Source organism: Leptonotus elevatus, chromosome 1, assembly GCF_054856555.1.
Source record: "Leptonotus elevatus isolate MCC_2025b chromosome 1, RoL_Lele_1.0, whole genome shotgun sequence".
Taxonomy (NCBI): Eukaryota; Metazoa; Chordata; class Actinopteri; order Syngnathiformes; family Syngnathidae; genus Leptonotus; species Leptonotus elevatus.
Genome location: NC_141239.1, coordinates 54752714 through 54769260, shown reverse-complemented (window position 1 = coordinate 54769260; position 16547 = coordinate 54752714). Strand labels below are relative to the sequence as shown.

Sequence of the window (16547 nt, the reverse complement as noted above, 5' to 3'; positions counted from 1 at the left end):
ATGTTCTTCTTCACCACAAACTACAACGGCAAAGGATGCACTGTAGTCTACTTCTGTGCTGGTCAACAGTGGCACGCATTTGGCAGGATACTCATCGGATGTGGAAAGTTGGATACAGTATCTGAACCTGGACAATTGTGGAGGGAGGGAGGGAGGGAGGCGGAGGGGAGAGCGAGAGAGAGAGAGTAAGGCAGATAAAGAATTTGAAAATAAATGAGGCACACAAAAATAAATTCAGTACTTTATTTTCTTCATTGTGTTGTCTTCAGAAAACAGGCCAACTGACTCTTCCTATTCCTTTTTCATTAACATCAACACAACTTTATTCCTATCACTATTAGACTCCTCAGTTTAGCACTGATTTTAATGAAGGCTGACAGGATGACGACGAGTGTCATTGTGGAGAAATAAATGAACATGGGAATGGGATGAGAGGATTTGAAATGAGGAAGAGAAAAGAAGAACATGGGCCAATGAACACGAGTGAAAGTGTGTGGTCTGTGGAGTATAAGTGATAGGGAACACTGAAAGCCACACTCTTTCTTGCCTGAGGACTGACAGGCAACCTTATATAAAACTAGATTGGACTGAAATGTCAGCTTGTGTCGAAAACTTGTTAAAGTCTTTATCTCAGGAGTGGTTCTTAAGATGAAATGCTTTGCTGATAAATGTACATCCTTTCGCCCTTAGCCCCCAATTGGGCCCCCATTCCCTCACATTTTCATGACAAGCCAGCCTTAAATTCTTCGTGCAGGTGGTAGCCAACATTGTGCTGTTTATGTGTTACTTGTTGACTCCATCATCTGCATGAGATTTTGAGTCACCAGACCGACTTCTGCCGCAGCTGCACATTGTATCAGCACTTGATGTGAGTAGAGACTTTCATTTCAGTTGTGGGGGAAAAAAAAGCTCATGTAACATTGGTGAGATTCATGACACTGTTGGAATCGCCCAACCTCCAAAACAATATTAGCACCTCCCATGTATTTATTATTATAATTTTTTATTATCATTGTTCATTGTATGAACCAAAAAGTAAGCAGCCAACTAACTGCTTGACAAATTAATCCAGCTGCGCTGTCAATCTTTCACTAAGACGTACCCACTGCCAAGAGTGTGTTTTTTTTAAACGTTGACTTGCTGAGTCAAGAGATCTTAGCCTATGCTGTTCAGTTTTCAACATTACACTTTAAAACAGTACAAATGGAGGAGGATATAATATATAAATAAAACTTATTTTAACGGAAATCTGAAATTCTGATTCAAGGGGAGAAAATGAAATAAGCTTCAACTATAATAAGATTAAATTGTTTTATTAATTTATAGCAGTAGTTATTCAGTACTATTCCAAACAAGTAAAATAATTAAAAGGGGAATGTAACAATGAAAAACAATATATGCAATGTTTAAAAATGACTCCAACACATTAAATTGTGGATTTAAATACATTTCATGGAAGAAACATGAAATGTTAACAGCATTGGATGAATGACTGTGTTTGGGAATGTAACGTGTTTCCTATTACACGTCCCTGGCACACCTGACAAAAAGTAGACTAAAATTTAGAGCAGCTAAAAGCAGGTCTAAATTGTGGCGCAGGTGGTGTAATGCCATTTTGGGGGGTTTGATCAAGGCACAGGCAGTCAGATCCAGATTCCGATAAAGGGCTAGATACGGCTCTGGAGCCACACGTTACCAACTCCTGATCTAGAGCCTAGGCACAAACTTTACTTATAGAACAAAACACATTAACAACAATATGAAATTATCACATCTTTGAATAAACACTAATAATAACAACAAAATAACATGGTAATAACACTTGGTGTTGGCAGGCACAATCTATCACGAGGGTAAAGTTTGGTGGAGGACCCAAACGCAGGGAAGCAGGGCAAGGGGGCAGAGGTGATGTACAAAAAAGGATTTTAATTATTCAAAACAAAAGCGAACTCAAAATGGCAGAAGACAAAACGTGGGGAGGGCAAACAAGGCAACAAGGCAAAAAACTGGCAGCATGACAGGAGGAAAATGACAATGAACCGACATAAACAGAGGGGAGACAGGAGACTAAATACACACAAACACTAATGACACAACAAGACACACCTGGGGCAAGACACAAGTGGCTGAGGGCACTGATTGGTTGACACGAGGAAGGGCAGGATTACACTTAACAAGACCAAGGGAGACACGCAAGGAAAAACAGAACCCAAACATGACACAATCATCAGAAAGATGAGAAAATAACATTTACCATCAAGTTCCAAGACAACAATGAAGCATAATATTTCATCCTGTCTCAACCCTAAAACTGTTTGTCCCCAAATTTCCCTTATATATTAACTTATCTAACCCCTAGTCTTTATGTATTAGTCTGAGTACGACTGCCGTATAACTGTTTAATTTGTATTCAACCTTTGGTCTCTGTAATATGTATTTGGTTTACTCTAATCTAAACTGCATTTTTCTTTCTTGACTTTTATTATTACTTATACACCACTCACAAAAAGTTAGGGATATTTGCCTTTCTGGTGAAATTTTGGGAAAATGTCAAACGTTCACGCTACAGTGATATCATATCCTGAAAGTAGGACATTTAAGTAGAAAGATGCACAGGTGATTTCCTCATCTCAAACAATTCATTGAAAGAAAAGTAAATGGTGAATACACCACAACAAAAAAATTCTAGATCTCAATAACTTGTCATGTGCCCTTGAGCATCAATTACAGCTTGACAACGACATCTCATGCTGTTCACAAGATGACTCATGGTCTGCTGAGGCATGGCATCCCACTCTTCTTGAAAGGCAGCCCTCAGGTCATTGAGGTTCTGGGGTGCAGAGTTTCCAGCCCCTACACTGCAACTCAGCTGATCTCACAGGTTTTCAATAAGATTCAGGTCTGGAGAAAGTGCAGGCGGTTCCATTTGAGGTACACCAGTCTCAAACAGCCGTTCCCTGATGATGCCACCTCAATGAGCTGGAGAGCATTGTCATCCATGAAGATGAAATTAGGCTCGTGTTGTTCATGTAGGGGCACAATCACTGGATTAATGATGTTATTCAGGTAGTACGGGCTTGTCACCTGGATTGGATGGCAACTAGTTCAGGGTGTACAATGCCTACTGCCCGAAGCCAGCTGGGATAGACTCCAGCAGCTCCGCAACTCTTGTGAGGAATAAGCGGTTAAGAAAATGAATGGATGGATGGATGGGCTTATCACTGTACCATTCACAAAGTGTAGGGCAGTTCTGTACCGACTGGACACACCTGCCCACAGTGCAACACCGCCACTACCAAAAGCTGATAACATTGGCTGATGCATAGCGCTCTCCAACACCGTTGGCGGCCATCATTTCTGCTCAGCATGAATCGATTTTCATCAGAGAACAGCACTGAAGCCCACTGGTCCATCGTCCAGCGTAAATGCTTCATGGCCCATGCAAGATGATGACGCCTGTGCCTGGTGGTCAGGTACCCTTGCAGGTCGTCTAGCACGCAGACCATACTGATGTAAACAGTTTCGATGGTCTGATGTGACACTTGGGTGCCTTTCACCTCCCTTAAATGTGCTTAGAGTTGAGTGGCATTCAACATTTTTCGGTTTCTCAGGACATTGTTCACAATGTAGCGGTCATCAGCATGGGATGTGGCCAAAGGACGTCCACTTCTACTTCTTTCTGTGACTCTTCCAGTCTCTCAGTATCTTTGTAGCAACCTGCTGTTGACACTCTAAGCTCAGTGGCCACTTCCGTCTGAGAACGTCCTGTTTGAAGCATCACAATGGCAAGGTACTGTTGATCCATTGTTAGGTGTTGTCTTGGCCTCATGATGTCAAAATGTGAACAGCATGATGTGGACGACTGTTTAGACACCAGGTCTAATTGAACCAGGACATTTATTGGTCGATTCAAGGATCAAACACCTGTTGTGAATTTTGCCGTTAAGCTCCTCGTTAGAGAACAGCAACTTGTGCAAAAAATACTGAAACATTTAACAGTTGGACATGTGCATTCTAAAGCTTAGAGAAAGTCACATTAAGTTCACCTGTAAAGGTCTGAATGCATGTTAGGCTCGGCCTGAAATTTCACCCAAAAGCCAAATATCCCTAACTTTTTGTGAGTAGTGTATATATACTTGTTTTCAAATGTTTTCACAGGCACTAGATGAAGGCCAATACTGCCAGTGCTGCTGCTGCTGCTGCACTGTGGCTGACGCAGTGGTGCTGCTTCTCCAGTGGATGTCTCTAACAGTGGGTGCTCGCTGTGATTCATCTATCAGCTGTAGAATATGTCTTGCTCTCTTTGACAATGCAATGTGGCGTAACAAACATGCCTTCTTGTTTTGTTGCCTGAAATTTGCTGGTTTCGGAGATTTGTAGGATTCCACCCAGTGTTAGCAATATCTAAAATAATAATTTATAGAAACTACTGCAAAGCGTTTAAAAGGTATCCAAAGTGCTCTCTGAAAAAAAGAGTAACATTGTTTTATGTAACAAAGCAGCCGCAGTTATATGGCCAGGTCAAATACAAAACGAACCGGACCTGTGTCAGTGGATCTGACACCGGAGGATGTTGGTTCAGACAGAGAGGGAAACAAAGCTGTTGTACTGCTGGATGTTTCTCTTTAAGATGTCGGAGCAGGGGCCGAGGACTCTCTCAAACCGTGGCCGATCCAGTTTGACACACTTGAGGGGTCCACATGCAACAACAGTGGCGGCACGAGGCCGGTTCATCAGTAGGGCAATCTCACCTGAAAAGAAGATAGACACAGTTTAATACTGGCGTATAAAATGTTGTTCCACTCTGCTATTTTAATTTATTGTAAACAATTTTTATCCACCTTATGGTCAGCAAGTTATTTTTAATTACAAATGTGTACTTAAACTGTGATTACAAATTACCAGTCTTAAAAGCTGAAAAGGGTCAACTGGAAACTGTGCAAATATGACGATGACTTTTGAATTCTTAGTTCTCTGTTCTCATGTTCACACGTGAGTTACTTAAGCTCATCATACACACCAGCCAATGCAAACAAATTACAGTCGGTGGCTGACTCTGGAACACCAGGTGACTTGCTGCAATGGCAAAACAGTAACCCCTGGTGTTCTTATTGGAGAACAACGTTTTGAGGTGTGGTATTATTTAACCACAAACAAGGCACAACTGCCAAGGGAGGAAAAAAGTGTCCTGGCTGCTGTGGTTATATGGTGCAAATACAAATCGGAAAAAAGGATTGAGTGTGAATATTTGAGAGGCTGTTGAAAAGTAAATCCATTCGTTATCTTGACAAAGACTCTCCATGTTTTGCTTTTTAGCCACAGTTACAAATAGGGGTGTGAATTGCGTAGTGCCTGGCGATTCGATCCGTATCACGATTCATAGGTAACGATTCGATTAAATGCCGATTAATCCCGATACAAATCTATAAAATGATTATTGCGATTTTTTCTGGAACAAAAATAAAAAAAATAATATTCAAGCGCACATACTTGCACGCGCATGAGCTTGACACAGAGGCTGCAGTTACGTTTTAGGCCAGAGGTGGCAGTCTCAAGTAAGAAAGTGACTAACTCCACAATGCATCTTTAAAGTAGGTATAAATGTATTTGGACACAATGTATTTGGGATATTTCAAAGTAGTGTAAAGTCCATCTGTGTATTTAAGATTTGATAGCTCCAAAGTAAACATTCTACTGCAGCCATAGTCAATTAGCAGCCCGCGGGCCACGTGGCCCAGAATCAACCCCCGGGTGGCCCAGCTCACATGAATTAAATTGCATTCAAAAGGGTATCTTGGTTTGCAAGATTTCAGAAATTCCTACGCTATTAGACACAATGAATGCAACACTCTTGTAGCCTAGCAAAATTATCGCCACATTGTAGAGCATTGTTTTGAAACGTGGCTAGTGGTGCGAACATGAATAGTGCCAAAATACAAAATTCAACTTTGAAACATAAAATTTGTAAATTTGTAAAGTTTCAAGTTCAGATATAACCAGAAACGATAACAGCTTGGTTACTGTGTTTTTATGCATTTTTTGATATGCCTTCGTCATGTTTCCAAATTTGAAAGGGAGATGAATAAAAAGTGAATTTTTTTATCCTTATTGATTTGAAATTTGGCATTATCAGCAAGTAAACACTTGGTGCCTCAAGTGTCTGGCCGGGCGACATTTCTTGATTTGAACAACTGAATTTGTAATTGTTCTGTTCTACTGGTCAAGTTGTAGATGACTAACGTCAGTATCTGAGATGGGTCAGGCCAGGTCTTCTACTACTTGACTAGAACTTACCAAAGTAATCTGACGGTCCAAGTCTGCCAACCTCCACAAACTCCTGATCCACGGACCGCCTCTGCAGCACTGCTGCTGTTCCCTAACACCACATAAAATGTTTTTATTTCAAACAAATGTAATGTGAAGATGCATGATATATACCGGTAGTAGGTGGACTGTCTAATATCATCATCTTGATGTAATGTAAATGCAGTCTAAAAGTGTATCTTTACTTTATGGCGTATGAAGAGTGTCTGACATAATTGCTGATAATTGCTGATGATTGCTGGGTGAATATTGAATCGGAATTGTGCACTTGGACGTGTAGTGCAAATCCAGTCTCAGAAGATGGTGCGTACCTCCAAGATGATGAAAAACTCGTCACCAGGCTCTCCTTGCACAACAATTTTCTGGTCATCCTCAAACTGCACTGTCTCCAAGGCATCAGCCACAGTCAAGCGCTCCCATTTGTCCAAAGACTCTGTTAACATGGGAAGGAAATATCAAGCACTCACTAATAAAGTCTAAAAGAAAAGCCAAATTTGTAACATCCAAAACTCACCTAAAATCGAAACTTTGCTTAGGAACTCCTCATACATCTTACGTTTTCTTAAAGTGCTTCCCTATAAATCCAATTCAATACATCATTGATATGTACTGTAACATATCGCTGGCATCGAGCCGCAACCTTAAACCTCAATTTCAGGAGACCCCAAGAATGCATGTTTGTTCAACAATTAACATTGCATCATCAACGAGAGCAAGCCATTAGATTGGTCAATAATTTCATAAAAAATAACACTCACCCATGTGAACTGGCCAATAGTATAGATTTTTGGAAAAATATAAAATTTTCCAAATTGTGACTTGAGGTTTCGGCCCAACACCAGCGATATACATATAGATAGTAAAACGTAATACACAATGCAGTTATTACCAATGCCATGTGTAAAAAGCACTGCTTACCATGAGTATTCTCCTGTAACTGTCTCTGTCAATACCCCACAGCTTGACATCGGAACGAGCGCGAACAGAAGCTGCGCGAGGGGTCCCATAGATCAGAGCAAGCTCCCCAAAACTGCCACTCTCACCAATGCTGGTCACCCACTCATTGTTCACATATACCTACAAGGAAATGCACAGAGCTTGCACTCACTGATCCACCACAATTAAGTAACATGTACAGTATAATTGCACTTGACCTTGTTTGATGGTACAGCCGCTTTTGGAATCTTTGAATACGGCTATCGAGGCCTAAGTATTTAAACTGAGCATATGTTTGAGTGGGCTTTTCTGGAGGAATTCTACTGAGACTTAATACCTCCCTCAAAAGTATTGGAACAGTAATGTTGTTTTTCATGATTCATACATATAATTAAAGGACATCTGAAAAAATCTGTTATTCATATGTGTACCACCCAGTTTCAAAAAGGTTAGTAACCCCTACTGCTGAGTGTTTTTTCTGCTGTACAACATACTTCATTGAAGATTAATTAGCCTGTTCCAGAAGAAGCTATGCAGACCCAGGCCATGACTTTACCTCCACTTAATTTGACTGACCGGCTTTTAGATTGGAGATCACACACAACAGCGCTTTTCATTCTAAACGCTTAAGTGGTTCCATCAATTTGGGCAAAGGTTAATATTTGTGTCATCAGTCCATAAAATGTTCTTCCACTTTTAATGAAATTTCCTTGCTATTCCACTTGTTAATGAATAGAGGTTAATGCTGACGTTAATAAAATAATGTTTCATTCCAACTCGCAAAATGTTTCAGTTGGCATCGGCTTCTGTTCGCATCAATCAACCCATTGTCATCTGCAAATTAGTACAACAGTGGTTTATTCATTTTTCCAGGCCTTAATGATGATTGTATCAACTACGGCCAATGTTTGTGCAATGGCTCTGATTGACATAGGCAGCTCTCTAGTTCTCATAAACCCAAATGTGAAAATGAGCTGCATATTACTTATTGTATCAGTAATCAATGTAACAATTTAACTGAGATACAAAACACACCTGCCCAGTCAAGTTTTTCTTTTTGTACTTTTGCTCATGAAATATTTGTGAAAAGCTGGAAAAGCCTCACAAAAGATGAATGAAAACGTTTAGTGATGTCAGTGGGTTACACACTTGATGCAGTTATTGCAAGGAAAGGATTTGTGACACAGTATTAAGCTTTACCAATAAGCAAAACATTTCCATGTTCATCAAAAAATATGCTACTTTTGAATTCATTTCATTATTGGATTTTGTGTACAATGTGATTAGTCGCAATTAAAACTGTTAACCATTGCCCTAGCCTTACAAATTATGTGATCTTCTAGTTTAAATATTCATAAAGGTATTGGCTGGATTATTCCAGTGAATACTTTATCTTGTTTTATGGGGGAAGTCGCTGTCACCTGCAAATGAGACATTCCTCCCCTTTGTGAGCCAACACGTGAACAAATTTCTCAATTTCATGTTCCTTCGCATGACATGGCTACATGACATGGCTACATGACATGGCGCGACGCAGATTTCAGCCCCTATAAAGACAGTAAAAGCATTGACTGTGTTTTCACTCGTAGACGCAAGAAGTTTTCCAAATTACATTTGTCAATTAAGGCCGGCGAATCGCCACACAGAGGCTCCAAAACTTTTTTTTTAGCTAACATTTTTCTTTGGTGACAATATGAGGCAAACACTTTTATTATGATCCTACATTTACACTTTTATAACAAGGTTCTCACAGAGTACCCAGAATTGAATAACGTAAAGAATTTGGTTTCAAACACAGTCTAGTCAAATGTTTCATTGGCTGTATTCGCCCTTCACATCAGACTTCAGAGAACGATACAATATACTGGTGTGGGCATTTTAACAATTGTGGCTTGCTGACTGTTTCAGTGTGTCCCCTTTTAATCACCTCAGCAAATGTAATATGAGTAAAATACAAAAGTAATCTTACATCCATTTCTCCCTGGTCGATAACATAGAAGTTGTCTCCCTCATCACCTGAAACAGGAAAAGATACTAGCGTCAGAGCGACTAGACACTATACTTACATTGCATTTCCATGTAACTGAATCAACAATACGGCTTTGGGATAGCATCTTTACATTATCTGCAAATATGCATTTCAGGCACTGCTAGAAGAGCATCAATGTAAACAAAATTGCACTTTACACATTACAATATACACAAATAGATAATTATCAATATGGATTACGGACTGATATGAAATCTTCTATTGTGATTGATTTTTCATCCCTATCACCCAGCCCTATCATCACAAAAACTGCAGACCAAAAATCAGCTGACCTTGAATGATGACTGTTTCTCCAGCAATGTAGTTGACAGAAAACATGGCATCAAATATGTCACTGAAAGACCAAAAAAAATGGTTTGATGAGCAGGAAATGTTCATCAAAGATTGTTTTGCGTTTTGTCTAATGGAATGGTGTGATACCTTCTCTCATTGCTGTCCAAGTGGGCAAAGAGGATGTTCTTCTCCATGGCTTTGCCCAGAGCCGCCATAGTCTTGTAGTCTTTTGGAATAACCTGGTGGAGAGAGAGAGAAAACAAAGGGAGGGAGGGAGGGAGAGAGAGAGAGAGAGAGAGAGAGAGAGAGAGAGAGAAGAGAGAGAGAGAGAGAGAGAGAGAGAGAGAGAGAGAGAGAGAGAGAGAGAGAGAGAGAGAGAGAGACGTCTAGTGTGAAAATCCCCAATAGCCAAATACTGTATATATACATACGTACATACAATATAATTTATTAATTTGTTAATTTTATTTATTTAGCCATGTAATGTACATAATTGAGAACATATTCTGCTTTGCAATGCCAACCTGGCAGCAGAGTAAAATAATTGTACACAAAATGGACAAAATATAATGGGCCTAAATTATAACACTCAGCTTGAAGAATTTGCTTGAATGAACGTCATCTGTTGCAGGGAAAAGGGCCAGCAACTGCATAAGCTGCTGTGAATCTTTGATGTCAAACAACCTTCACACAAAAGGTGATCATGCAAAGGAACATATTCCAGGCTGCTGTCTGCGCACTAGGGACAGACCAATTATCGGCCGGGCCAATTATCGGCGTCGATATTTAGAATTTTGACAAATATCGGCATGGGCCATTTTGAAGAATCATATGGCCAATAATAGATGTATTTAAAAAAAAAGTTCACTTCAAGGAATTCATTTAAATGTAATTAAAAAATACAAAAAATTTTTTAACTTTTCATATATGCTTCTGACCCTGGGAACTCTCGGAACCTTCTGTTTTTGTTTGAAATTAAAACTAAGATGAGTAAAAAAAAAAAATGTAATACTTCAGAGATTTTGAAATACTTTATTCACTGTAGAAAACAATTGTTTAAGTTTTTATGTAACTTTTGAAAACATGCTACTGCCCCGCCCTGGGAGATCCCAGAACTTGTTATTCGATTTTTAAAACAAAGATGTCTATTGACTAGGATTTTTTTTTTTTAACTCCAATATTTTACAAACCCTAAAAGTTGCTCAATAAACATATGCTTTGCCACTGCTACTAGTTACAAAAACATTCCTTTGGGATAAAAAAAAGTATCTGCCTAAACCAACTCTTAACTTTTAATTAAGGATCCGTTCAATAGACCTTTACCTTTTCTGGCAAGAAAATCCAAACACTGGCCACACTTTCTGCTGCAAAACAGCCATTTCAGTACCATTTTCACTGTACAGACTTCAGACACTTTCTATTTAAGAGCATTTTTTTCCATTCAATTACCTCAAATTGCAAAGTATTTGACAGACAGAAGGGTTACTTTTTGGCAGTTGGTGACCAATCAATATTGTGCATTGCTGCCACCTGCTGTTTGTCTATTGGCTGCACATGTTGCTATTCAGCCTTTTACACTCCATGCATACATGCAAAAAAAAAAAACGCCTAACATGTTCAAAATAGAATGACCGCATACCAGCTTTTATATAAATAGGAACATTTAGGAGAAAAACAAGAAGCTTTCAATACCTAATAGAAGTCAAGTCACATCATCTTTATTTACATCGCACTTTCAAACAGCCACAGCTGTCACAAAAGCTGCAACGGTCCTATTCACTTCTATGTGCAAATTTGCAGCAGTACTTTATGACTCCTGACCTTTCTGACATAGGAGGCAGCGTCTTCCTCTGTGTACACCTCAGCACTGATGGCTCCTCTCCTGCTCCTGCCCCTCACCACAGGATTCATGGGTGGCGAAACTTCATCTTCACGAGAGTCCATGGACTTCTGCTGTGACACCATCTGCTGGACCTCCTCCTGTTAGTTCAAGAAGCATCATCAGTATGTTCATTTACATGACAATGACTTCTCATAAAGGTTATTTTAGTTAACTAAAACTAACAAAAAAATAATAAAATAAAATTCAAAAAACAATTTCATTAACAAAATTAAATAAAAACGAAAATGCTTTTAAAAAATGAAAACTAACTGAAACTACATTTTATGTTTACAAAACTAAGTATAATTATAGCAAAAATTTCCTTTGTATTAGTCTTTGGTAATCAATTTAATGCACGAGCCTATGGGGATGATTTATTTTGATATTAACCGGAATAAGGACATTTGAAAGTGTGTCACACAAAAGTGACGTCATCTAGCAGCAGCCAATAGAAAAGCACCTTCAGATGACGTTGCTCCTATGGTGTTTTTTAAATATTGCGCACAAGTAATACACACTTTAAAAAAAACAAAAAAACTAAAACAACATTTATGAAATAACTAAAACTATTAAAAACTAACAGAACCACCCTGAAAACTAATTAAAACTAACTAAATTTAAAAAACTAAACGAAATAAAAATGATTGCTAAACATAACTAACTCCAATTATTTCTTATTCTTGATCATAAAATCAAAATAAAACACAGTTTTGTTTGGTTTAAAATTGTCATTCACCCATCCAAGCCATCTTCTAGTACTGTTGGGTCACAAGTAAGCTGAAGTCTAGCTCAGCTTTTCAATAAATAAACTGTGCATGTTAAAAGATATATGGTGTTGTTGTATGACTTGTGTTGCAGATTTGTTAAGTTGACAGCAGGCCGAATCTGTCACATGCATGTCCGCCACATGCTTGTTATTAAGCCAACGGTGTGTGACAATGCACAATCAAATCACTATGTGTCTACGCTCTACAGCAACTCTGGCAAGTGTATGTCCACCTTAACTCCAACATTGTATGCTGACACGCTGCTCTCTTTCACTTATGTATACACACAATGGGAACAATGTGGCAGTTGCTATATAGTCAATGCAGCATTTTTAGAATGGATGCATGGCACAGCCCTGCTGAATCACATAATATAGTCAATTCAACTAATGTATATCAGAGTTTTTGTGCAAGAAACAACCTTCTCCAGTCTTTCAAAGAGGTCCCTGAGGAACGCCATGGGTCGTTCGGGCCGGGCTGTGCACAGCTGGACGATGCAGTCTTTGAGCACCTGCTGAATGTTGTGCTTTTGAACATAGACTTCGCACTCCCGCACCTTGCGCTCATCCTCATTGCTTGTACTACATGAAGCCATCCTTCTCTTGTGATCTACAACAGGCGAAGACAGAAATTATGAATTGAAGTTAGCAAAAAGGACAAGCTTAAAATAACTAGGGTACCATTCTTAAAAGTTTCCTAGTATCAATAATGACAGGATTAAAGTGCACTTGAGTTCTGTCATGAGAACAGATTGTTTTTAACCTTCTGCAGTTCTTGGACGCTGGTCTACTTATAATTTGTTTGAGTGTGAAATTTGTTTTCCTATGGAAAAACAGCCCAACTAGAAATAAGCTAAATCTGAAACATTTGGTTATCAAATCAAAATAAATAATTTGATAATTGATTACCGGCAATCGTTTAGCGACAGTGTCTAATTTAAAATGAGTCAAAATCCTCAGAATTTCAGCCTCTAAGCAGTAAATATTCATCAATTTCTGAAGTCCTCCATGGATGGTATTGGTACATTTTCAAAATAATAATATATAATATAATAAAACGTTTGCAAACATCTCTGCTTTTGGAAAACAATGATCACCAACCATTTTTGCCAATTTTCCGACAGATGTCATGGACCAAACTAAGAAATGAATCAAAATGTATGTTTGTGCATTTTCTGCAATGTCAATTTGAAATGATGTACTGTTTTTGAATATTTTTTTTACAATTGACAACATACTCAACAGATTAATCACCCTAATTTTTTTTTCAATCATTAGTGCAGCCCTGTGCATATTTATTTAATTATTTATGTAATTATAGTCATGCAAACATGTAAAATGGTCAGACAACAGTGTGCAGTTCTACCCCTGGTAAAAATTTCCTAGCTTCCTTTTGCCGTTATATGGTCATTAAGACAGTTTTCCTTTTCCACCTGAAAATACCAGTGCTCAAACTAGGGAAGAAGAGTATTTAGTAGTATTAAATATGGGTAACTCCAGAATTGGAGGACATTTTACGTCTCATGCATCAAATTTTAAATAATCCACATACAAAACTACTACTTAAAATGCCATTTCTGTTTAAATGTACTTATCATGAGACCAAATCTAAAAAAAAAGTTTTTTTTTTTATTAAACTAAGAGAAAAAAGAATGCTTGAAAATATTTTTTTAAACACCAACTAACTCTGGAGTACTTGTAGGCCTACACCATGCCATTTTTCTCTTGTCCCACCCCCTTACTGACCAAATTGAATCTCAAATAACACAGTTAAAATACAATTTAAATATGTTTTGTATTATTCGTATGTATTATTTGTTTCACTGCTCTGTCTTCTAAATGTGGTGACAATTGTTTTAATTAACATATTTCAAAATTCAAATAATTATTATTCATGGAACATGTGTCCCACAACATGCACACAACCCTGTTACCATAACCTTTTTAGCATGGTAGAAGAAGATAGCAGTGAATCAGATGATGGTGCTGGACTTGACATCATCAGTTTTCCAAAAGAACGGGTAGAGCAAAGGTATGTCCTCTGTTCTATTTTTTCACATTTTTATAACATAGTTAGCTTTGTTAGAATGTCTCACTCCACCCAATGCAACTCTGTTATGCATATGATCAGAATAAGAAATGTTTTCTTTACTTATTTACATAAGTAACGTTGTCCTCTTGGTCAGCAGTAACAGCTAGTTAAACAGCTAGCTTCTACTCCTGAGAGAAAGCTAACATTCGTCCAGATTTGCAACCATGTTACTTGTTGCTGTGTTTAGTGACGGGGTTGCACTGCATTAACAGGGTTGTGATTATTATTATTTTTAAATCGTACCAGTGATCTGTAAGATGAGCAACTGCAAGCCTTTTATAGTTTAGTACCTATTATTGATTAATATGTAGTGAATGTTTATTTTTCAAAAATGTTGAAGTACATATGTCCTCCAATTCTTGAATGACTCATTTACATTTCAATGTTATTGCATAGTTCGGTTGAATTTGGTAATTTGAATTATTTATATGCTGTGGTTTCTACACAAAGTTCTCAAGTTATAACGAAGAACCAATGAAGTGTTGTAATGACTTGCTAACTAACTACTTAGTAGCTGAAGTCGCTTTCATGTACTATCGCTAACTTTCACCGGCTAACTTTCTGCAAAAGCACAATAATGCTTTTTAGCAGGTTAAACCGCTCACCGTTTGTTGGTAATGAAAATCCAGTCAATGAAGTAATAACGAAAAAAAAACATGTTGCAAGTCTGAAAATAATTCGGAGTAGACATACATTATTGTGAATTTTAATTTCTGAACAACGCTAACTTTTAAACGGCATATGCTAACGCCACAAACGACGGGGAACGGTCACTACAAGCATCTTCAAACCCCACTTCTTCTTTTTTCTTATTCCTAAACATTTACACGTTACAGCTAAAAATGCAAACTTGACAAAAGTCCTTACCAAGACCCGTTTCGAGCGTTCGGTGTTTATTTTCTTTTCGGGCCGTGGAGAACTACTTCCGCTTGCACGGTTTCACGCTGACTTCCTGTTTTCAAAAGTACTGTACTGCACACCCTATGAGCACTTTCACTGTGAGGTGCTTGGTTACATAACATTCAGAAATTCAAGCCTCCGTGGACCATCCCGTGAAAACAAAATGGTAGTTACAAGTTCTAAAATCTATGGAAATATGATCAAATATATTACTACACGTTATTTATTTATTTATTTATTTATTTATTTATTTAATATTTTCCACAATGAAGAGTGGTTTTGTTGTCTGTCTCATAGTTCAGAGGTTTGGTTTCGAAGCCAGGCTCCATCTTGCACGTTTTCCCAATACTTGTAAGGATTATCTCTGGGTATTTTGCTTTCTTGTGAGGGTTAAATTACCTAATCCACCTTTTAATAGGCTGCCATCATATCACGTTGCAATTTAAAAAAATATATATACAAAAAACAAATATAGTTATGCTTGGTATGACAGAGAGAGAGAGAGAGAGAGAGAGAGAGAGAGAGAGAGAGAGAGAGAGAGAGAGAGAGAGAGAGAGAGAGAAAGAGAGAGAGAGAGAGAGAGAGAGAGGAGAGGGAGAGAGAGAGAGAGAGAGAGAGAGAGAGCGAGAGAGAGAGAGAGAGAGAGAGATTTGACATATATAAAATGTAATTAGTAAACAACAACAAAACATTTAATACTTTATCTTAAGTACATCACCTCCAAACAGCCTCTACACTACAATATAGCTGACAGTTAACAATATAATCACCAGCTATGCTAATTTTTCCTCCCTTCTTTGTTCCTCACATAGTGCAGTTGTTTTGCGTAGTCAGCGCTATAGTTGTTGTCATGGGCCAGCATTTCTGGCATTTAATGTACTGGACAGATTAAATTGACAAGGCAACATAGAAGCACAAATCTGGTTGGACCAACAACAAACAAACAAAATATTCAAACATACACTAAGTTCGGGAGCCAAGAGACATGCTATGAAATGAAGATATTAAACCGTTGGAAATAAATTAATATGTTCACGTAGGTTTTAAGATTTATGGTAATTAATTGAGTAGGGCAGTGTGGCAAATGATTAGTATATCTGTCTAGCAGTTCTGAAACTTGATGGTTCAAGTTTTTGTTGGGATTGACAACAATATTAAACACACACACACACACACACACACACACACACACACACACACACACACACACATCTGAAATGATAGCACCTGTACCCCACTAGTAGGAGTGTTGTGAATGTCTTTCTATCAATATGAGATGCTACCTCAACATTAAACGCTGACACTCAGACACACCCACTTTTCT

General features: G+C 38.2%; 1 protein-coding gene across 2 annotated transcripts; it reads right to left on the bottom strand.

The window, feature by feature from the left end:
• Positions 1–229: 229 nt before the first annotated feature.
• Positions 230–15278, bottom strand: prkar1aa (protein kinase, cAMP-dependent, regulatory, type I, alpha (tissue specific extinguisher 1) a). Of its 2 annotated transcripts, XM_086070363.1 has the most exons (12): positions 15191–15278; positions 12654–12841; positions 11405–11563; positions 9731–9822; positions 9583–9644; positions 9230–9276; positions 7243–7401; positions 6839–6899; positions 6636–6757; positions 6295–6376; positions 4544–4751; positions 230–4463 (listed from the first exon to the last, which is right to left on the bottom strand). In XM_086070363.1, exons 2-11 carry the CDS (start codon positions 12825–12827, stop codon positions 4579–4581), a joined length of 1131 nt encoding a protein of 376 aa, XP_085926489.1. In that variant the 5' UTR covers positions 12828–12841; positions 15191–15278; the 3' UTR covers positions 230–4463; positions 4544–4578. The 2 variants fall into 2 exon arrangements, with proteins under 2 accessions (XP_085926489.1, XP_085926488.1); XM_086070362.1 differs by having other exon boundaries at positions 230–4751.
• Positions 15279–16547: the final 1269 nt, after the last annotated feature.